The sequence below is a fragment of the Bubalus kerabau genome, chromosome 9, assembly GCF_029407905.1.
Source record: "Bubalus kerabau isolate K-KA32 ecotype Philippines breed swamp buffalo chromosome 9, PCC_UOA_SB_1v2, whole genome shotgun sequence".
In the NCBI taxonomy this organism is placed as follows: Eukaryota; Metazoa; Chordata; class Mammalia; order Artiodactyla; family Bovidae; genus Bubalus; species Bubalus kerabau.
The window spans coordinates 34104850-34129433 of NC_073632.1; the positions used below are offsets into that span (position 1 = coordinate 34104850).

The 24584-nt window shown below is 42.5% G+C and overlaps 1 protein-coding gene and 1 non-coding gene across 4 annotated transcripts in view; one reads left to right on the plus strand and one right to left on the minus strand.

Moving 5' to 3' along the window:
• RNF217 (ring finger protein 217) overlaps positions 1-19887 on the minus strand; it is a 130630-nt gene extending 110743 nt beyond the window's left edge. For all 3 annotated transcript variants that reach the window (XM_055534973.1, XM_055534974.1, XM_055534972.1), the window contains exon 1: positions 18876-19887. In XM_055534973.1, the coding sequence (XP_055390948.1) occupies positions 18876-19748 (873 nt within the window). In that variant the 5' untranslated portion in view covers positions 19749-19887. The remainder of the gene's footprint in view (positions 1-18875) is intronic.
• TRNAC-GCA (transfer RNA cysteine (anticodon GCA)) lies at positions 4236-4309 on the plus strand. Its single transcript has one exon. It is a non-coding gene; the product is annotated as a tRNA-Cys (tRNA).
• Positions 19888-24584: the final 4697 nt, after the last annotated feature.

Below are 24584 nucleotides of genomic sequence, written 5' to 3' on the forward strand. Positions count from 1 at the left end.
AGTGAAAGAAGAGAGTGAGAAAGTTGGCATAATGCTTAACATTCAGAAAACTAAGATCATGGCATCCAGTCCCATCACTTCATGGCAAATAAATGGGGAAACAGTGGAAACAGTGGTTGACTTTATTTTTCTGGGCTCCAAAATCACTGTGGATGGTGATGCAGCCATGAAATTAAAAGATGGCTGCTCCTTGGAAGGAAAATTATGACCAACCTAGATAGCATATTCAAAAGCAGAGACATTACTTTGCCAACAAAGGTCCATCTAGTCAAGGCTATGGTTTTTCCAGTAGTCATGTATGGATGTGAGAGTTGGACTACAAAGAAAGCTGAGCGCCAAAGAATTGATGCTTTTGAACTGTGATGTTGGAGAAGACTCTTGAGAGTCCCTTAGACTGCAAGGAGATCCAATCAGTCCATCCTAACGGAGATCAGTCCTGGGTGTTCATTGGAAGGACTGATGTTGAAGCTGAAACTCCAAAGTAGCTGAAACTACTTTGGCCACCTGATGCGAAGAGCTGACTCATTTGAAAAGACCCTGATGCTGGGAAAGATTGAGGGCAGGAAGAGAAGGGGACAACAGAGCATGAGATGGTTGGATGGCATCACCGACACAATGGACATGGGTTTGGGTGGACTCTGGGAGTTGGTGATGGACAGGGAGGCCTGGCGTGCTGCATTCATGGGCTCACAGAGTCGGACACAACTGAGTGACTGAACTGAACTGATAAAAACACCCCACTGTCTTAATCAACTTTTCCTTAAAATACACCTTGTTATTTACTGGGGCAAATGTGCCCTTCCTAGTTATTCAAAATTTTCTTTGTTCATCTTGGACATTTATTCTTCTACACATACTAAATAAATTTCTTGATATGCCTTAAATTTATAGACTAATTCAGGAAAACAGACATCTTTATGACATTCTATCTTCCCATTCAATGGGACATATCTCTGTCTTAATTCACTTGTTCTTTTATTTCCCCTAAGTATTAATAATTTTCTCTGTCAAGATCATGCATGTCTTCAGATTTACTTCTAGGTATCTATTTGAAGGTAATTTCTTTTTCTCACTGGTTCTGGCTGGTAAATAGTACACCAAGATTTCCATGGTCTACTCCTATATCCAGCAAAAATAATACTCTTGTTGGTTCTAACATTTTATCTCCAGATTCTCCTGGACATTTTATGTAGGTAATCTTATTGTCTAAAAATACTGATCATTTTTAGACAATCACATTATTTTTTTCAGATTATATATTTGTCCGTTTCATATTACACCTGCTACGACCTACACAATAAAGCTAAACAGTAACAATGACAACAAGAATCAGTGCATGTTTCTAATTTAGTGAAAATGCTTCTAAGGTCTCACCGCTAAGCTGATATTCACTCTAAGTTTCTGATGCATCCTTATAAGCCTAAGGAACTTCTTCCTTTTCATTTTAATGAATGGCACTTAGAACTCTTCTGAAGATAATCCATGAACTATTAAGTCTACCAACTTAGGACACCCTATTTGGAAACGGGGGATGCTGAAGTGATGATGAACATTATATAGAAAGCTTGTCTTTCCCTTTAAAACAAAGTCTTTCTAAAGTGGTCCTTCCACTCTGACAGTTTTATGTCTCTTCCCTTTCCTCACCAGACAATAAACCTGCAAGCCAAGGAAGGATGAATGACTTCCCTTCACAGTTCTTAAATCTTATTCAAAGAAAACAACAAATACAAACCCATTTTCATTCTGCTCATCAGAAACTAAGTAAATAACTTTCACATACTATAATGTCATTAACTTTTGACCTTTTATCTTTACAACTTTATCAATGGTCTACACAAGATGACCAGTAAACATATGTAAAAATATAGAAATTTTTAAAGCCTTAAGAGAGTAGGTAAGTAGGTAAAATAATTTTTAATTTGTCTTCAAGCAGAATCTACCATAATATCTTACATAAATATTAATGGATTATTAATGTCTACAAGACGGCAAAGGTTACAAACTATTTACATGAAATATATAATGATACACTGTGTAATCAATATATACAAAATGCAATGTAGGAATTGTGTGTGTGTGGTTGGGGATAGGGTTTTGACTATGGAATTTTTGAGGTATCAACCACATTTCTGCTACAGAAGTATCTATAAAGTGAGATAAATATTAAAGTTTATCATGCATCACTTTATGAACTAGCTTTCATTTTTCAATGAAATAGGTACTTCTAAGGAAAAATGTTGAAGTGCTGAGATCCAAAATTAAAACTCATTCATATTTATAGAGGAAAAACAATGAATCCACCTTGAAATGAGTTGCTCTTGACAAGAAGATTAATATAGAGGAAAAAAAGAGCTAAATTCCTCACAACAAATAGAAATGGGGTATTAGACACTTAATGGATGTTGTGAACATAGAATATGAAGTCCAATGTTTCTAACTAATTCAATTTTTCTCAAGTTGTTTTATAAACATTAAAGTATTCCAAGATGCTTCCTGTATCTGTGATTGTTCACACTATCTGGTTGAAAATATTTTAAATTGAGTAAACTTTCACTCAGTAGTAATTGTTATACAGCAAGATAACTAAAAAATCTGTCATGATACCAATGCATAAGGTTTATATTCTTCTAAAATTTACACAACCCACACATGGGACAAATCTATTTTAAAGATAAATACTTGAGGCTTTCTCAAAAATAATTTAAAAACCACATCAATATTTTACTGCTTCCAATTGAAATAGTACTGGTTCCATGACGAATAATAGAACGTAATGAGAAGAGACACTTTAGAACTCTGAAATAAACAAATGAAGGTTCATACAAAAGGGAGGGTTTTGCTGAGTTACTCAGCATAAAATCTGCGAAGTAAGTCTCTGTTTAAGTAATTACTTTATTATGTACCCTGATTAAAAACAAAGCAAAGAACAACTACAATCAAAACAGCCACTGTACAGTGAAGTCATGACCCCAGGATCTTTGCCATTTAAGGGAGAGGAAATGGACCTGACACCTAAAGGGAATTTCATTACAAAAACAAGAATTGGGAGTAAGAGACGAACGTGTGTAATTAGACAGGAATTCACTGAAGCAAATGACAGTCATTCAAAACAATTCAAAACCGTTAAAGGACAAGAACTAAGTAGAATTACAAAATAATTCTAACTTCCTCTCAGCACTGAAGGTAGACCTGTAAGACCTTGCTATCTGTGAGGAGGAGAGGGCGGGAGTTCCTGTCTGTTTTAAAAAGTGATGTAAGCAAACTGCTCGGGTATAAAGTGAGGAAAGACTAAGAACAGTAAATTGCAAAAGACTAGGTAGTAGAGGAAAGCTCAAATTCTTTGATAAACTGATTCTGACAATCAGTAAAATAACAATGGACAGGTTTCCAAATACTTTTTCAGTTAGTGATTTTCTCCATGGTGTCGCTGGATGAAATAATTAAAAACAAAAAACACATTGCAGACAGGCAAGATGTGAGAGGGGATCAAGCTGAACAGCAGTTAATCACACGTGACTTTTAAAGATAAAGACGGCAGCTGCAGTTATACTGGGTTGGCCAAAAAGTTCATTGGAGTTTTCCTCTAAGATCTTAGGGGAAAACCACCCGAGTGAACTTTTTGGCCAGCCCAATACAACATGGACCTCTGAGCATTAAAGGCTACAAAGACTGGCAGTACATCCTGCTGGTCCAAAGGCGAAGAACTCCCTATACCTTTGAAAACCAAAACCAAAAGCCGGGTAAGTGATGGAACAAGAGACGGAACCATTTCCACGGTAACCCAGAGCACTCTTACCTCTGCCCTGGACTGCTGATGCCTCCTAACCCATTTCCCTGGTTCTCTTCCGCCACACCCCACCCTCAAACACAGTTTATTCTCCACAGGGAAGCCAGGCTCTTTTTGAAGCACTAACTATAATTTGACAGCTCCACTCAACTTTCCGATGACTTCATATCACAGAACAAAGTACCAGTTCCACAGAGGGGCCTCAGAACTCTCTGTGATCTCATCCTGCTCTGGAAGCCATGACCCGGCTCCCTCTGCCCCTGCCCTTGAGACACAGGACACCTGGGGATCTGGCTGCCCGTGTGCTCTGCTCTGTACTGAGACCTCCGTTCCACGGACTCCTGCTCACCATACAGCTTCATTTCTCCACTCCTATTTGCCATACTGCCCTTCTAAGCCCCTCTCTCTAGCCATGGTCACTTTTACCCTCCCTCTTTATTTTGGGACTTCCCTGGTGGCTCAGCTGGTAAAAGCATCTGTCTGCAATGCAGGAGACCCAGGTTCGATCCCTGGGTCAGGAAGATCCCCTGGAGAAGGAAATGGCAACCCACTCCAGTCTCTTGCCTGGAAAATTCCATGGACAGGGGAGCCTGATAGGCTACAGTCCATAGGGTTGCAAAGAGTCGGACACGACTGAGCAACTTCACATTCTTTATTTTGGAGAAGGAAATAGCAACCCACTCCAGTACTCTTGCTTGGAGAATTTTGTGGACAGAGGAGCAGGACAGGCTGCAGTCCATGGAAAAGCAAACAGCTGAATATGACTGTGCAACTAACTTTCTTTTCTTTCTTATATTTCCACAAATGCATCTTTGAGTGCATATGTGTGCTTGGGCTTCCCAGGTGGCACAGTTTAATAAATCTGCCTGCCGATACAAGAGACGCAGGAGATGTGGGTTAAATTCCTGGGTCAGGAAGATCCCCTAGAGAAGGGAATGACCACCCACTCCAGTACTCTTGCCTGGAGAAGTCCATGGACAGAGAGAAGCCTGGCGGTCTACAGTCCATGGGGTCACAGAGTCAGACACAACCGAGCGACTGAGCCTGTACACATTCACCTGTGTGCTTGCTCACTCCATCTCACTTGAAGACACATCCCACCTCGAACTCGCTTCTTCTGTTTCCTGTGTATCAATAAGAACTTTGTATAAACTAGCCGAGCTTCAACTTTTTCTACTCCCATAAACACAGCTTCTTCCTAGAACCACTTAAGTCAACAACCAGCATCACACAATGTAGTTATAAACTTTCCCTGATCTTTTGCTTGGACACCTTACTTTTCACTTTCTGAATTTCTACACTTGGTAAGAGGATGGATCATAGACTACACCTTCTCTTCTCAAGTGATCAGCACACTGCTAAACAAATATTCTGTACTCAGAGAATGTTTTTAATAAGAAAGCTCTAGATTCCCCTCGCTTTTGATTGCCTTAAATCAGCTGAGTTACTAGAGAACTGACCTTCTGCAGTGTGATTACAGCAAAAGAAAGTCTTATACACTGGAAAAGATTTCTGTGTGTAAAAGTCTCTGCAACTCACTAGCAGTTTATGTGTTTCCATTTGTTTTTCCAGAAGTGGTGATGAGATTAATAGTAATTCTTCCATCGTGTCTTCTGATCAGAAGCAGACACTTTATGACATGAGCATGTGGGGTTAGGGGTAATTCATGGCCCCAGATCAGTATGTCATTAGCCAGCCTGTGACAGGACTGCCTGCTTGACCTTTCTTTATTAGCATCCTGAGCAAATCAACAGGGTTTTGGCCAACCCATCTAGACTGTAAAAAGAATCCAAAAGTTCCAGTGATATTTTTAACATCTGAGTCTCAATTTTATTAATTAATGATACAAAATGTCTTACCATCACTAATTGGATCATTAGTAATTGTGAAAGCAATGAGTTAGAAACAGCCTTCTTAATTTTAGAAATCTTTGACATTCAGTGACACTGGGTCTCTAAGATCCATGTTCAGTTTATTTTGATACACTGTTTTAATGATGGTGTTTAACTGAAAAAGCACCACACAGAGACAGAGAGAGGCAAAAAAATACCTTGCTGCCTGTGCTTACTAAATCATTACACTTCTTTTTATGTTTCATCTACCAAGCATTCAAAGATTGCTGATGAAATTCAGCTAGCGAGGTATATCTTTTCTAACTTTAGCATCAATCAACTATTCTTAGAGCTAATCATAAAGTGCTATTTTTTAAACAAATGGGTCAAAACTCTCTGAAAGCAGCTCATTTGGATGATGTGTAAGCAAAATTGAAAATTCTGTTTCCAAATTTTCTAAGTCTGTAGTGATTTTTAAAAAGAGAAGAACATATCTGGACAAACAGTATTAAAAAAAAAAGCAGCAAATTCAAACTCTTGGGAAAAGACTTACTATTGTTTCAAATGTTTTCTTTTCAAGCATTCCTCTACTACTACTACTGCTGCTAAGTCGCTTCAGTCGTGTCCGACTCTGTGCGACCCCATAGACGGAAGCCCACCAGGCTCCCCCGTCCCTGGGATTCTCCAGGCAAGAACACTGGAGTGGGTTGCCATTTCCTTCTCCAATGCATGAAAGTGAAAAGTGAAAGTGAAGTCGCTCAGTCATGTCTGACTCTTAGCGACCCCATGGACTGCAGCCTACCAGGCTCCTCCGTCCATGGGATTTTCCAGGCAAGAGTACTGGAGTGGGGTGCCATTGCCTTTTCCAGCAATCCTCTAAACTCCCCCTTTATCTTAAGACTGAAGCCCTCAGTGATTCACACTGTGACATATTAAAAACTAACAGCAGGAAAAAGGTAAACCCAAGGGGCTTAGGTTGACTCCGACTAAACTCGAGATACGTGAATTCACCTGAAAATTACTAAACTTAGATTTTTATACATCAAAATGAGCAAACAATCTTCTTGTAACACACAAACTTGAGACCTACACGTGCACACACACAGAGTCTTAGCATAAAACACCAGAACATGGGACACACAGAATATTTCTTTTATTTTTAGGAGCCCATTATTTTCAAAGTGTTTCTTTCACAAACAATCTTGAGAAAAATGGTAACATAAGGGGAAAAACAACACTGAAGTTAATGGTGAGAGTTGTTAAAAGCAGGATTAAATTAGAACCCTTGGAATTGCACCAATCATTTCCCACCATGGACATCTCAAGCAGAAGAAAAAAAAAAAAAAAAAGCCCTACTCTCTGTAGAACTAATGAAGGAAATTCACTTTCCCCACCAAGGTCACATGTTCAAACAAACATGATGTACTAAGATCAAGCCACAGCAAAGTCATTTCTGATTTGATTCAACGGCGCTAATTAGACATAAACTAGTAATAAACTAAACTCTAAACATTAGGGAAAACGGCATTGTCAAAGGAAACAAAACGCTAGGGAAACACTATAACCAAGTGTTTTATTTTACCTGCTGTTTAAAATTAAGCTGGTTAAGCAACCAGAGGGAAAAGCCCTGGTGATTTAACTGGCCACTATATGTCTCAGAGCTTCAAGAATGCAGAGTATGGCCAATGAGTGAGTGAGGAAATAAGGCAAGAATCAACACCACAGAAGGGGAAGTAATTTGCGAGGTAGCCTATAATTAGCCTCTGAATCTTACAGTAGAGAATACCATTAAGGCAAACAGCTTTGGAAGATTTAAAAAGGGATTAGTCATTCATATGAATGAATAAGTGCAGAATTCAGTTACCTGAGCTGGGGAAAATGAAAAAAGGCACATCATGAAAGCCATACACCTCCTCCTCTTCAGGGCGCACAGATCCTCAACCAGGAGATTTCTGAGCACAACATACTTGCTTCTGCAAATGTAAGGGCTGCCTATGTGAGAGGACACTAGCGGAATGACAGAATCAGCCAAACTAGAATATCGTAAACAATAAAAACCCAACAGTGAGCCAATTTAACAAACATTAACTAGAGTGGTTAATTCTCAGGCATCATTAAATACAACAATTTCTGTACAGAATATCCCTGCACCACGAACACTATCCGTTATGTCAATTCTTTTTATTCAGCAAGGTATTCAACTTTTTCAAACGATATTTTAATCACTAGTGAAGCTAAAATTTTGATATGATAGAAGTTACAATATGTAGAATAAGTGGTGTTAATAATCATTCATTAAAAATTAACATAATATTGTTATGATAATTAACATAAGTGGTGTTAATCAGATATAATCAGAAGTTGACCCTGATCTCAAGATATTCACTTACAATGAAATTATCTAAAATACTTAAGCTTAAAAGGGAACAACTTTTGGACTTCCCTGGTGGACGGACAATGGATAGGAATTTGCCTGCCAATGCAGGGGACATGGGTTTGACCGGGTCCTGGGGGATTCCACATGCCATGAAGCAACTAAGCCCTTGTGCTACAACTGCTGAAGCCCGCATGCCCTGGAGCCTGTGCTCTGCAACAAGAGAAGCCACCACAATGAGATGACTGAGCACCACAACCAGAGAGCAGCCCCTGCTCTCTGCAGCTAGGGGAAGCCAAGCGCGCTGTAACTAAGACCCAGCCTAGCCAAATAAATAATTAAAAATAAATATTAATAAAAGGGAACAACTTTCATACAAGCTTAAGGCTTTATTAAATTATTCAAAGATAAAGCACAAAACTCCCACAATACCTAAGTGCATTAATCAATATAATGATATGAATGTGTTAGTCGCTCAGGCGTGTCCAACTCTTTGCAACCCCATGGACTGTAGCCCGCCGGGCTTCTCTGTCTGTGGGATTCTCCAGGCAAGAATACTGGAGTGGGTTGCCATGCCCTTCTCCCAGTGATATGAATAGGCAATATGTAATTAAATAACTGATAAGACATGAAACTTTAAATAAAAACAAGTTAAAATTCAGGCTCAAAAGCTTTACTACCTAAATTCACAACATTCCTGATTTTTGTTTGAAGTAGTGTGGTGGTTTAAAAATATGGCCCCAAATTCTTTTACATATTCACAAAAAATGAAGGGGTGGGTCTAAGTGTCTTTCTACTGAAAGTAAAAAAGTGTAAGTGTTAGTCGCTCAGTCATGTCCGACTCTGTGACCCCATAGACTGTAGCCCGCCAGGCTCCTCTGTCCATGGGATTCTCCAGACAACCCATTCTGGAGTGGGCTGCCATTTCCTCCTCCAGGGCATCCTCCCCATCCAGGGATGGAACCTGGGTCTCCTGCACTGCAGGCAGATTCTTTACCATCTGAGCCACCAGGGAAGCCCAAGTGATGCTGAATGACTTCCCAAGTTAAGACAGCCTCCACCTGGCTTCCTTGAGACTCTGGTCCTGGGGAGGCCAGCCTCCAAGTAAGAAGCCCACTGCCCTGAGACTACAGTGCTCTCAAGGCTACTTGCTGGCTCTGCTGTGAACAGCCACAGCCAAGCACACTGTCACCAGCCAGCACCAGCTGCCGGCCAAGCCAGTGAGCTGACACCTGACCACCACAGCAGCAGAAGCCCCAAGTGTGAACTACCAGCTGAGCCCTTCCCAAATTCCTGACCTACATGCCATGATCAAAATAAAACGGCTGTTCCTAAGTGCCCAGGTTCTGGAGGGATCTGTTAAGCAGAAGACACAGAAACCAGAAGAGGTTTCATAATAAAGAAGCGTCTCAGTGATAAACTGGTTGCCAAGATGAAGACTCAGGCCATAGCATTCCATTGCATTAAAAATGTAAATTTACTCTGGAAAAAAATATCAAAAATTCAGGTTCAAAATCTACCTTAATTTTTCTACCAACCTGAACATAGGATAATTTACTCTTAATCATTCATTCAGTCTGTTAACAAACGTTTGTTCAGCACCTATTCTATGCTGGGCTCTGTGCTAACTGCTAGTTATAAAAGCAGCTCAAATAATACGGGGAGGGAGAGAGAATTAATCAAATATCAAATCATCTCACAAACATATAATTACAAAAGGGGATTAAAAAAATGATTGCAGGGTAAAAAGGACTCTAAAAGCATAAACGGTGAGTTGGATTCAGTCTGGAGACCAAGGAAGGCTGAGATCTGAAGGATGAGGAGAAATTAACAAAGGCAAGGATCCAAGCCTGCAAAGTACTGGAGCTGGAGGGATGAAGAAGAGACTGAAGAGAGCAGCAGGGACTAAACCTCATCAGCAGTGTCATGAACCAGAATCTTTTCATTATAGCAATGGGAAAGGGTTTGTAGGATTTTAAGCAAGACAATGAAATGTTGCGATTTTCCTGTTAAAAACCATCTTGGCTATCTATCCTAATACTTTGTATGTTGACAACTAGCCTCTGATGTATTAGTTATTTATAATCGAACTACATAAATCCACTACACAAATACTCATTTCATGTGGACAGTATGCCAAGAGCTAAGAAATCAATCAGAAAAAAAAAATGAATAAGGTCTCTACATGCATCAAGCTTTATAGTCTAATGGGAGCATGCAGCAGGAAATGGGCAATTTAAATACAGTGAAATATAAAGAATCTTACAGTGAGTCAAAGGGTTGTCAAAAACCATAGGAAGGATGCTTAATCCAGATAAAAGGGGGTCAAGAAGAATTCTCAAAGGAAGAAATGTCTAAGTTGAGACTAGAATGAATCAGTGTGAAAGAGGCAGAGATGGGGATTAAGGGAAAAAAGTAGATCCCGCTAACACAGAATCACATGTCACTAAAGATTCATGATTAAGAGAGTCATAGAGTACTCAATGAACAAAAAGAAGTTTAATACGGCTATAGGGATAGATGAGAAACAAGAGTGGTAAACAGGAGTTAGCTCACTCAGGCACATGTAAACCATGTTCAGAGTCTATTCTAAAGGCAAGAAGCAGACTGAAAGGTGAAGAAGGGGAAATGCCAAGACCAGTCTTGTATCTTACAACTTTGGTGGCAGTGTGAAGAATAGACTGGAAATGGCCAAGATCGGAACACTTGGACAAAGGAGGAAGCTGTGGTTGGAATCCAGGAGAGAAATGGTAGAGGCCTGAGCAAGGGAAATGCCAGTGGAAATGGAGAAAAGTAGAGAAGACTATAGAAATAATTTTAGGAGGTAGGACTGAAAGTGATTAGTGACTGGTGATTAATGAAATGAGGGAGGTGAGGGAGGAAAAGAACTCGAAGATGACGCCCAAGCTTCTGGCCTGGGTGTAACTGATGGAAACATGGACCCCCAAAGGAAGAGCAAAGCTTTAGGGATCGGGGAAGGAAGAGGAGGAAAGGGAGGTTAGTTCTGAGAGGTTTACGGTGGCTGTGGATGGAACATACAGGTGGAAATGTCAAAGACAGAGCCAGCAATATGGTACTGTAGGTGAGAAAAAGTCATCTGGGCTAGAAGCAAAGATTTGGAAGTGTATAGGTGTTACTTGAAACCATGGGAGTGAAAATACATGGTCCTGCTACTAATACACAATGTGAAGAGTTGTTGTTCAGTCACTAGGTTGTGTCTGACTCTCTGCAATCCCAAGGACTACAGTAAGCTAGGTTCCTCTGTACCCCCCACCGCCGATCTCCCAGAGTTTGCAAAAATTTGTGTTCATCAAGTCAGTGATGCTATCTAATCATCTCATCCTCTGCTGCCCCCTTCTCTTTTTGACTTCAATGTGAGGAGAGAGAGGGTTTAATATATGACCATGCAGATACCAACATTAAGAGATGGTAACATAAAAATAGTTCAAATGGAAAGAAAAGGCATGGTCAAGAGTTAGGAAGAAAACAGGAGCGTGTGCTGCCATTAAAACTTAATAGTAAGTTAAATCATGGCTCTTCTCAACTCAATTCCTCTTGATTTTCTTACATGAAGATGAAGCTGACTTTGGTTGAAATCTTTCTCTGCATCTAAATTTGGGCAAGAGACTTCCACTTCCTCAAAACATGTAATTAAGTTTCTTCTTGGACTGGAAGCCTTGTGACTTTGTACAATACAGATACAAACTTTAAAGAAAAATCAACATATTTAACGTATTAAGTAAGATAATAAATGCAAAGACTATTAAAAGACCTTGGGTTTTAGAGCCAAATGGAACTGAAATCCCACCGTTGCCATTTCCTAGCTATGTGATTTAGGACAAGTTCTTTAACCTTGCTAACCCTGAGTTTCCTCATGTAACATTCTACTACCTTCAGTACAGAAATTGAGCTGTTCCTGTTTTCTTGAACCTATTATAATCAGAAAGTCAACTCCACCAGTGCCAATGAAAACAGCACTATTCACACTTGCAAATAGTCTCCTTGTTGGGAAATCCAATGGTCAATTTAAACGCTTATCCTGCTGAAACGATCAGAAACATTAGACAAAAATGATTTTTCCTTCCTTTATAAAACATCATCTTTGTTTGGCTTCTGGTTAACCCACTCTACCTTGGTTTCCTTTTTGCCCTCTCCCTTTCAGACTCCTTCCTATTCCTTCACACAAGCCAGGCTCTATATCTGCAAGCCCTGGTATGCCCAGACCCGGTACTCAATCCTCCTCTGGTCTCATGGCTTTAAACATCTTCTCTATATCAGAAAGATAGAAATTTACATCTCCTCTTAAGGTCTCTTTGCTGAATGCCACACGCCAACTGCCATCCTTTTATGAAAGTCTAAACAAGCTTTTCGAACTTTGCATGAACTCCTGATTCTCCTTAATATAAGTCCTCCTACAGTATTCCTCACCTTGTTAAATGGCAAACCCATTCTTCTGATTGCTTAGGCTCAAAACCTGAGTCATTCTGGACTCTTTTGCTCCTATCCCACACCAAGTCATCAGCACATTCCATCAGCTCTACTGTCACAATACATCCAAAATTCCACCAGTTCAAACCGTTATCTACCTCTAATCACCCTAGTCTGAACCATCACATCTCCTCTCTGGCTTATTGCCAAATTCTTCTAACTGATCACTTCCATTCCTTTTTTTCCCCCAAGTTGTTTTTTTTTTTTTTTTAATGGCTTTTATTTGGCTAGGTAACATGTGGAACCTTCGTTCCCTGACTAGGAATAGAACCTGTGCCCCCTGCATTGGAAGCACAGAGTCTTAACCACTGGACTTCCAGGGAAGTCCCTTTACTTCCACTCTTGACTCCCTTGATATATTCTCCACAGAGAGCCAGAGTCCTCTGTCTTAAAGGTGAAGTCACATCTGATTAACCCAAAACCATCTTACCGCTTTCCAGCTCATTCAGAGGAACTGCAAGTTCTCTGTGGCCTTAAAGCCCTTTCCATCAGCTTTTCCCACTTCCCCTTCTGGTTTCTTCTTAGTGCTTCCCACTTCATTCCATATGCTTCACCCATATGAATCTCTCTGTCATTCCTGGAACCCCCCACCAAGCATGCTCCTGTCTCTGGAACTTTATACTTACTGTTTCCTCAGATATTCTCTTGGTTTGCTCTCTCACTGCCATCATGAAGATCTCTGCTCAAAAGTCACCGTGTAAAACAAACCCTCCCCGACAATTCCTAAAAACACTATAAATACATAAAGAAAAACCTCCTTCCCAATATTTCTTATCACCTTTCCCTTGTTTTTCTTTCTTTATAGTATACTATAGTATACTAAATAATATCTAGTATACTAAATAATTTACTTATATTATTATCAATCTCCCCCCAGCCTAATAAATAAACTCCATACAGTAAGGGGTTTTATCTGTTTCACTTCTCTGTGTTTCCAACACCAACAACAGTGCTTGGTATATAATAGGTATTTAATATGCAAGGGAATTAAAATTAAATAATAAAATATACTAAATGGAAACATAATAACATTAACAGAAACTGAAACACAATAAATGTAAAAAATGCTTGAAATATAGGTGTTCAATTAATGGTTGTTGTTATTTATGGAAACTTCAAAGCTCAAGAGTAATTACCCAAAACTGATGGGGCAAATAGTAGTGATCACTTTGAAAGAGAATGTTCTTCTAGGAATTACTGTCCTGAAGATACTGAATTTTTGTTTTAAGACAGAACTTGATTTGGGAAGATTCAATAAGTTTATCACATAAAACTCTGCTGACAAAGTGAAGTAGAACCAAGAAACAATTCTTTGAAAGTGTCATAACTTTAAAGATTGGCCATATTTTTATGAATGATCCAAACACAGCAAAATGTTTTGAGTATTTTTTTTTTGCAAAAGCGCAAAAGTAATAAAAATGTTGAAAGAAGCAAAACATTAACTAATATTCTATTTACAACAATTACAAAGAGCTCAAAGAAATGTTAATTAACAAAATTTAATTATAGTAATAACTTTTTACAATAATGTTTCTTATTACTTTGAAATAAACATGTAAGAGGAGGAATAGTAATATGTTTACTAAAAGGTTAGCTGGTGTTCCAGAACTGGCTTAATAAAATCCTCCCAGAAAGGAAAGAGAAGAGGAGGGCCACACTTGTCTAAGAACTTAAAGGAAAGCTTATTTATGCCACCAGATAAAGCTTGGAGGAAACACGGCCAGCAAGGCTCTAAGCCAGCTCCTTGTGGGCATTTAATACATTTAAAAAGTCTCTCAAGGTCCCTGACATACAGGTAGCCAATAAATGTCTTATATGTGTAAATGGTACATTAACAAATGAAAATGTTAATTATAAGAAATTATGACTCAGGTGCCTGTCTACATCCCCATCACCAATGCTTAAGGAAAAGCTGGGAGCTCAAATCTAATGTTCTTTTTGTGTCTCTCACATGAGGAGCAAGGAACAGCCTTCAACTATAAAAAGCTGAGCTCTACTCTAGGAGGAAAAAAAAAATCACCACTCTAAAGGTGACACCCGAGGGAAGTAGTACTAGTCAGGTTATTTGAGACCCTTAGGCAGCGCAGGGTTTCTCGGCGGAGCGTGGCATCTCTAGACGCCGGAGGACGCGGGAAGGCAGACACCCAGACACCATCTGCACCAGGTCTTGAGGGCCCAGCGAACAGCCCCGGACAGGGCCCTGACTCCTCAGCAGTACTCAAGTGCTATTTAAAATCAAATTTTGAAACGTAAGAGGAAAAATAGAGAAATTATTAAGGGGAAATGAAGAAATTATTAAAAGAGAGCATTAAAGAGTCAGAAGAGGAAAAAGAAGTGCGTGAGTCAGGAAGGTGTGAAAGTGAATGTTAACCACAGCTCCAAAATACATACCACACACACACACCCACCCACACACACACATACACACACTGTACATGGAAGAATAAGTTTACACATGCCGGAATCCTCACTTTTAAATTCGCAGAGTGATTTAACAGAGTTCAGTCTCTTTTATTCTTCACATTTTCAAGACTACCAAAACCACAGCTGGCGGGAGAGGATCCGTAAATTCACCTGTGTGAAGGTGGCTGCTGGCAAACTCCATCTTGAAAAGGCCCGTTTCTAAAAATATACAGGTTGCTTTAAGGTTTAAAGGGAAAAAGCAAGCTACACTTTTACCCATAAAGGTCTGGATGACTCACAGTTTAATAAAAGGATCTAGAAGCTTTCACTCCTAGGTCACCGGTTCTAGGATGACTATAGTAGACAGTCATTTCAGGACATTATCATCTAGCAGCTGTTTTGTTCACAAAGTGCCGAAGAAATGTGTTGCTTGTCTCTATTAATACTCATTTGACAGGTGTATACATTCCAATACATATGCATGTGCATCACAAGCACTTTGAAGCAGAGTGATCAAAGTTACAACAGCTGTTACCTTTAGAAAGCCCTTAGCATGTCCAATTCTTTCTTTTCTTTATATAAAGTGCTAAATATTAGTATTTCACATCCTACCAGATTTTACCATTTCAAATCAAAATCATAAAGGAAAGATACCTGCAGAGAATTTTTGAAATGAGTGAGGTATCCTTCCATGAAACGAGGAAAGTAACAACCCTTCCTCCTAGGAAAATGGGGTAAAGGCCAAACCAGCTGAGAAGGTCAGTTCTCAGAATGGCTCAGTGCCCTGAAGGAGACCGCAGATATCCCTGGCATTGCATGCTCTAAGCCACGGCCATACATGTCCACACAGGCCATTGGAAATGGACTTCTGAAGTTTATGCACCAAAGATTTACGTACTCATGCGACACAAACCAGTTAAACTCCTACTGTCTGTATCATGGTGCTCTAGTGCCTCTACCTCAACCCCTATGTATGTGTGCCAAAGATTATAATGTATCAGTTCAATCCTTCACCATAGCAACTGATACCTGTTGGCCAGTAAAGTCATTCCACTAAGAAGGATCCTGCATAGACCCCAGGCATAGTGATAACTGAAGAAGAATTCTTATCACTGAAAAAAAACTGGTTTTAGTTTTTCAAATCACTGTTTTAAAAAACTAAAACTATTATTTTTAAACCACAATATAGAGGAATTTGGGCTTCCCAGGTGATGCTAGTGGTAAACAACCCACCTGACAATGCAGGAGGCATAAGAGACGCTGGTTCAACCCCCGGAAGATCGCCTGGCGGAAGGCATGGCAACCCATTCCAATATTCTTGCCTGGAGAATCCCAGGGATAGAGGACTCTGGTGGGCTATGGTCCACAGAGTTACAAAGAGTCAGACATGACTTAAAAGATTGAGCATGCATGCATGCACATAGAGGTATTTGGGTTTCCCAGGTGACTCAAGGGTAAAGAATCCATCTGCCAACCCAGGAGACACAGGCAACATGGGTTCAATCCTTGGGTTGGGAAGATCCCCTGGAGAGGGCATGGCAACCCACTCTAGTATCCTTTCTTGAAGAATCCCAGGGGCAGAGGACTCTGGGAGGCTACAGTCCATGAGGTCGCAAAGAGTCGGACACAACTGATGAACTGAGCATGCACAGAGGTATTTAAGTCACCACCTAATCTCCTATGTGTACACTGAAATAATGAAGACAACTGCCCACTGGCCTTCGCCACATATTCAGGGCATGGCACTAATGGAAATAAGACTTATCACCTAAAAATCTGCATTCCTGTCTTCCAACTTTGTACCTTCTTCCAAAGAATTCATCAGCTCCTTTTAGAAGAGTATTATTTAACCAGGCAATATTCCAATTCACATTTAGTATGCATTTTTAATGACTGCATAAAATACTTAATAGGGACTCTATTTTATTTTCTTAAATGATATTAACTAATACACTAAGTATTTGGCACAAATCCAAAAGATGATGACAAAAGTCACTATTAGCTTTTTATTTCAAATATATCACTTTAGTTTAAAAAGCCTTAAGACGCCTGCAAGTTCAAGCTTGACAGATTTACTACTGTCAAAACCAAGAAACCTTAGAAAATAAAAAAGAGGGCACTCTTTATGCCCTTTTGATCTGGTTCAGAAAGGCACCAAAACAACTCTGCAGTTTTTGTTTTGCTTTAGAATTGATGTGTCATTAGAGAGCCTGTAATTCCATTTCATTGATGAGAAAATTAAGACACAGAAAGGTTAAATGACATGGAAACAAGAGTCTTTGTGTAGAAGAGACCTTAGGATTAACACAGATCAGATTTTGGAGACAAAAAAAATTTTGCTTTCAGGAAACGGAAATGCTTAAGGAAATCAAACTGCAAAGCAGAGTACCCCAACTTCTAATGACCACCTCCCTTGAACCTCTAAACCCACACTGTATTTATATTCAATGCTTAAGTGCTACATGATATTGTCACTCTGTTTACACCTCATCATATGCTACCTTGTATTGTTCGTGTGTACACCTCTTGTACACACAAGGGAGCTTCCTTGGAGTAGAGCCCATAGTTTGGGAATGTCTGAATCCCACCACGGGGCTTTGCCCATGGCTATCTGCTTGACTGTTTGACAGTGACATCCTAGAAACAGCCACAGTGAGAAGCGGGCTTTCCTCCTGTTTGAAGTATCTGTTTGCAGATAAAGCACGAAAGAGACATCACAGACTCTCACAGGCAATTGGATAATCTCAACCATCTTGGCCAAGACACTGCTTGTGTAACATTCCATTCTGTCTAAATTCCCCTTCGCGTTTTCCACTGGGCAGGGTACACACTTTCAGTCTAGACACAAGCACAGATTAGCCACAATACTCAGAGGAACTGCAGTGTGAAATCCTGTTTAGTTCCCTTCAGCCAAAGTTATTAAACACTGTTAGGAGGAAGGATATCAACATGAATCTACCAGACACAGGGGCTCTAAGAAAGACACTGTCTAGTCACACAAACAGACATACGGAACAACTTCAGTGCATGCAAGACACGCAGAAGTGTTTGCAAGTATGTAAGCCGTGGCCTGGAGGGTGAGGGAAGGCTTCACAGAGAAGTTGGCACCTTAACAGCCCAGGGTTTTGAAAGATGAATAGGCCCAGGACAATCAGACATGGGATCAAAGGGCATTCCAGATTGTGCAAAACACTGGCAGAAACCTAACAGACTGAAAGCTGCTAGAAGGACGCCTTCACCACCAGAGAAGGAAAGCGGGTCAACTGCACTCTTCAACTTTCCAAGAAAAAAAACAAGCTTTCAAATAAGCAACTGAGGAGGAAAGTTTCACCAGTGCTTGTTTTGTTAAGCCTCTTAGCCTTGCTTTGCTTTGTTTTGCTTTTTCTGTTTTGTTCTTTCTTAAAGAAATAAAGCATTCTGCTGGCTTAAAACTTCAGTGAGAAAAAGTACTTCAACTTTACTGCGGAAAAGGAAACTGAAAAGTGACCCGGGGGCAAGGAATACATAATTAATAACACTTTTCTCTGGATTACCTGAAAGTAGCAAAATTTCAAATTCAGGAATCACTCATTGCAACCCTTCTCTCCACTAACTCAATACATATTTATTTTATGCCCACTATTTGTCAGTTTCTGGAATACCAGGCCTCTGAAGCGCGCTCAACTGCCCTCCTCTTTGAGCAAGCTCCTTGCTCGCAATCTAATAAAATAAATAGAAGAGGGCAAAGGCATTCATACCCTGTTCCTTCTGTGGTGGCCAATCAAAGCCCAAAGCTCACCCAGAGTTAAATTCCAGTCGAGCTAACCCACGAAGACAAACACACTTAAATATTCTAAGGGCAACAACCGAGATGTAAGACACTGATAGACGTCCTTGGTAAGGGTGCTCATCACCTCTTCCGGTGAGCAGTGAGCTGGCGAGCGGGATTTCCTGGCCACGGATTGGAAAAGCTGAATGGGGAACAGAGGAGGGTCGGAGGGGCTGAGGTTACCTGGGAGCTCAGGTAGACTCTGAGGCACTCCTCGCATACGGCCTTCTTGCAGCAGGGCAGGGGCTTGATGGGCTTGTCTTCCAGGCACACCCGGCACATCAGCACCATGAGGGGCGCATAGGGATCCCCGACCCCACCCAGGTCGGAGTAGGGTGGGGCTCCCAGCAGGCTGGGCACGGAGAACGGCTCCGGCGCCAGGTAGAACTCCAGCTCGATACTGCCGCCGTCGGGGGACAAGGGGTCCGCTGGGAGCGACAGCTGGGGGCTGGGGAAGGAGGAGGGGGTGCTGGGAGGGTTGGTCACCGGCGGAGCCCGAGGTGGCGACGCGGGCAGCGAGAGCCGCTCCGCCGAGGGGACCTCGGACAGGTCGTTCTCCACGCAGAACACGGAGCAGAACACTTGTCTCTTGGCCGGGGGCGGGCGCCGCGGGCCCAGCACGTCCAAGACCAGTCCGTCTGGGGCCCCGACGCGGACACGGGTCGGGGGCTCGAGCTCCTCCCCGGGGGGCGCCTCCTGCTGTTCATCCGCGCTCTCGTTTCGCTCCCCCGTTTCCTCCTCCTCCTCGGCCAGCTGCTTTTGCAAAGCCTGGGGGTTGAGGGGCCCGGGGAGGGCCAGTCCCGCGGGCTGCCCGGGTGCCCGGCTCTTGCTCCAGCTCGGGGCCCCTCGGCTCCCCGCGGGCTCCGGGGCTCCGGCGTCCGCGCAGCCGGAGTCGCTTCCGCAGCCGCCGCCGCTCGGCTCGGCGGAGGCGGCGCGCGGCCCGGGCGCCCCGGCGCTGTGCCCTGGCGGCTCCGGGGGGCCCGCGGCGTCGCCAGCGGGGATCCGCGCCTCCAGGGGCCCGCCGGCACCGCTCACCGTGCTCTGCTCCTCGCCCATCGCCGCCCGCGGCCCGAGCCGCCGCTGCCCATCCAGCCGCCGGGACCCCCACCCGGCGCCGGCGGGCAGCGGGGGCAGCGGCTCGGCTCGACTCGGGGCTCCGCTTCTGCTTCCGGGTCCCTCCTCCGAGGCTGGGACGCCCCGAGCTCCCTCCAGGGAGCCCGTGCTCCCGGGCGGCGGCGCGCGGGGAGCCCGGCCCGGCCTGCTGCTGCTCCTCCTCCCGGTCCGCCCGCGCGGCCGGGCACCGCCTCGGGGGCACCGAGGGCCGCTCGCTCCGGCCGCCGGCGCGCGCGCCCCACATGCAGGTCGGGGCGGCGCCGCGGCCCCCGGGAGCCCCCGTGCGGGACAGAAGGGTCCGGAGGGAGGAGACCGTCAGTCCCGCGCCATCGCCGGTCCCCGCTGCGGGCCAGGCGGCCGGAGGGCGGTGGTCACAGGGTCGAGGGGCCTGTGGCGCCGCAGCGGCGCGCACCGGGAGGGGCAGCCCGAGTGCGAGCCAGCCGCCGCGGCCCCTGGGGGAGAGGCCGGAGCGCGCGACCTCCCGCTCCCGCGCCTCGTGCTTCACCTAGAGCCCTCCTCGCCGCCCCTCACCCCACCCCTTTGGCGCACACCTCCCCACACGTACACACGCGCGCGGCCACCGCGCGCTCACTCACGCACACCCCGAGTGGGTGTGATCTCAGACCGGGATGCGCTCCCGCGCCCGGAGTTCACACTCGGCCTCCACCAGACACCCTCCGGAGCCCGCAGGCTGCCCCTCGGGCTACACTCGGAGGAGAACTTCCTACAAAACTCTCTTTACTGAAAGCAGGAACCAGAAAAATCCTGGCTACTTAGGATTTTGCTTTCGCTTGTTTCTCTTGAGTTCGTCGGATTTGAAATCCTCCGAAGATGGGGTTCAGAAAAACAACGCTAGGAATTCTTAGTTCAAAATGCTGTATATACAACTCAGCTTTCTGCTTAATGAAGTAGAAAAGATGTTTGAAACCTACACATGTGCCCAAAAGTACGTTTAACCTTGAGCGCTGGTAAATAACCAGGTTTATCCCCTTTTCCTCCTTTTCAATGTCCTCTTAGGAACTTTTTTTTAACCCTTGAATAGTCCAAAACGGGTAGCCTTAATTAAGATAGTAAGATGGTCTGGCCTAATTAATAAACCAGATCATTGGTGAAAATCATGAAAAGTTTTATTAGCATAACCATATTTATCCCCCAAACTGTTTCCAAGACAACAGTTATATTTGAGCCAGAACTTAATTATGTGTTGATCTATCTTTATTTTCCAGGAAGTATTAGTCACCCAGACTGGTGCGTTTTAGTTCCCTAAAGCCAATGAAAACATTTTTGGGAAGCCAACCTTTGTTTTTTTTCATCCTGAGAGGGAATTCAATTTACACGTTCATGTAATAGGAAGGGGCTATGAAGTGTGTAGACTTTTTTGTCTTGAAATTGTTAATGGATTGTTCTGTATTTTCCAAATCAGATACGAATGATAGAAATGTGATTAGGTACGCAGGACCAAGGGTTTCCCAGGTGGCTCAGTGGTAAAGAATCCATCTGCCAATGCAGGAGACACAAGAGAGGCAGGTTCAATTCCTGGGTGGAGAAGAAATGGCAACCCGCTCCAGTATTCTTGCCTGGGAAATGCCATGGACAGAGAAGCCTGGTGGGCTATAGTCCATAGAGTCTCAAAAGAGTTGGACATGAGTTAGTAATTAAACAACAGCAACAACAAAACTCGGGCAAGAATGATAAAAATAGAAAGTAAAAAACAACCAATAAAATCAAGAATGAGATAGGTGACATCACTTCTTATGCAGCAGTCATTAAAAGGATAATAAAGTACTACAGACAATAATATGCTCATAAATTTGACAGTTTGGAAGAAGCTAATTCTTTGAAAAATTAGTGCAACTCAGCCGTAATTGAGCAAATATAAACATGCAGGACTAAGAAAGCAGAGTAACGCTAAAGAACACCTCTATCACATGTGTGTGATGTTCAGCGGCACCACAAAGCTATAAGTCTAATCAGTCGGTCTAAATGCCACCTCATTTGTCAGTTCAACTCAAGAATGAAGAATTTGGGACTCCCCTGGTGGTCCAGTGACTAAGACTGAGCTCTCAATGCTGGGGCCCTGGGTTTGATCCCTGGTTGAGGAACTAGATACAACATGTCACAGCTAAGACCCTGCACAGCTAAGTAAATAAATTAAAATTAAAAAGGAATGAAGAATTCTTATTTGAAAGATTAAATGTTATTTAGGGGTTTTTTTCATCGTGGCTCATTGATTTCCTGATAACTGCTGTTTTTTCCAAATAATCCTAGTGTTTATTGCTTTAAAGGCAAGGACAAGAAGCCCACATATATGTGTCTTTTCTGTATGCCATCTGATAACTACTTTTCTGTTCTTTCTAAATAGATATAAGAGTAATCCATGTTTTCTAGATGACAGTAGTCTGAGGGTAAGACCAAAGTAACAATAATGGATACAAAAAAAGTATATCTCTACAGTGTCTACAGGAATCAAACCCCTCACAATCTTCCCATAACTTTGGGACCCCCTCTCCTACAGATATTTGTCATAGGTGTTCCAAAAACATGTTCCTGCAGTGTCCACCATTTCGTTCCTTATTCCTCAGAGTCAGTTCACTGAAAGTGGCTTTCCTTGACACTGAATCAAGTCGCTGCTGGGATTCTTGAAGGCTGCCTGGCAGCTCCGCAGCCCTTCTCCTTACCATGACTTCCTTCCATGGGATTCATCTGGTGTTTTGTGAAAATAGAACCACGGCATACCAGCCTCTAGACAGACTCAGACTTGAATCAGACCTGGGCCCAGCACCCCTGGTCTTTAATCTGGGACCCATGGGACACCAGCATCATGGAGTTAAAATGCAAAGTTAATATGATGATCCTACTATCAATTTCCCCTGAAATAAAACACATGAAGCAGCTATGATGATTGTGCTGATAGGATTCATTAAATATATGTATATACATATAGGTTGAAAATATAGCTACCGTTGTGAAAATTTCACTTATCCAAGGCAAGCTTAGTATTCTCAGACTCAGACCACCTGCTCCATATCAGGCTGTATACAGTTGTTAGCACAATATGAACACTATCACCAGTATTCTGCCATTGAATTGAATTTTTGAAGTTGCTCAGTCGTGTCCGACTCTTTGCAATCCCAAGCACTGTAGCCTACCAGGCTCCTCTGTCCATGGAATTGTCCAGGCAAGAATACTGGAGTGGGTTGCCATTTCCTTCTCCAATTCCGCCATTACCAGGTTCAACTTTCAGTGTTTTGTAATTTGCAATGAGCTGTGCACCTTCCCTAAAACCAGAACTTGATTATTGGGATACAGTACTGACATAGTCAACTGCTTTAGATCATTACTGAGCGTTATTTTTTCTATTACCACCTTTCCTGTCCTGACTTTTAAACATGACTTGCTCCTGCTTCCTTGGAAAAATTTTTTCAGGCTATAGTTTGATAATTAAACAGCTAATTTTGTTAATTTATTAGAAAATGTTATGAAAAATAAGAAAAGCTGCGAATCATTTAAATTTTACACACTAAAGGCAAAATTAATTTCTTCCTAACTGTTGTGGAAAAAATAGCATATAATGTTTCAGTTCAGTTCAGTTCATTCAGTTGCTCAGTCGTGTCCGACTCTTTGTTACCACATGAATTGCAGCACACCAGGCCTCCCTGTCCATCACCAACTCCCGGAGTTCACCCAAACTCTTGTCCATTGAGTCCATGATGCCATCTAGCCATCTCATCCTCTGTCGTCCCCTTCTCCTCCTGCCCCCAATCCCTCCCAGCATCAGAGTCTTTTCCAATGAGTAAACTCTTCCCATGAGGTGGCCAAAGTACTGCAGTTTCAGCTTCAGCATCATTCCTTCCAAAGAAATCCCAGGGTTGATCTCCTTCAGAATGGACTGGTTGGATCTTCTTGCAGTCCAAGGGACTCTCAAGAGTCTTCTCCATCACCACAGTTCAAAAGCATCAATTCTTCGGCGCTCAGCTTTCTTCACAGTCCAACTCTCACATCCATACATGACTACTGGAAAAACCATAGCCTTTGTTGGCAAAGTAATGTCTCTGCTTTTGAATATGCTATCTAGGTTGGTCATAACTTTCCTTCCAAGCAGTAAGCGTCTTTTAATTTCATGGCTGCAGTCACCATCTGCAGTGATTTTGGAGCCCCCAAAAATTAAGTCTGACACTGTTTCCACTGTTTCTCCATCTATTTCCCATGAAGTGATGGGACCAGATGCCATGATCTTAGTTTTCTGAATGTTGAGCTTTAAGCCAACTTTTTCACTCTCCTCTTTCACTTTCAAGAGGCTTTTGAGTTCCTCTTCACTTTCTGCCATGAGGGTGGTGTCATCTGCATATCTGAGGTTATTGATATTTCTCCCAGAAATCTTGATTCAAGCTTGTGCTTCTTCCAGCCCAGCATATCTCATGATGTGCTCTGTATTTAAGTTAAATAAGCAGGGTGACATTATACAGCCTTGATGTACTCCTTTTCCTATTTGGAACCAGTCTGCTGTTCCATGTCCAGTTCTAACTGTTGCTTCCTGACCCGTATATAGGTTTCTCAAGAGGCAGATCAGGTGGTCTGGTATTCCCATCTTTCAGAATTTTCCACAGTTTATTGTGATCCACACAGTCAAAGGCTTTGGCATAGTCAATAAAGCAGAAATAGATATTTTTCTGGAACTCTCTTGCTTTTTCCATGATCCAGCGGATGTTGGCAATTTGATCTCTGGTTCCTCTGCCTTTTCTAAAACCAGCTTGAACGTCTGGAAGTTCACGTATTGCT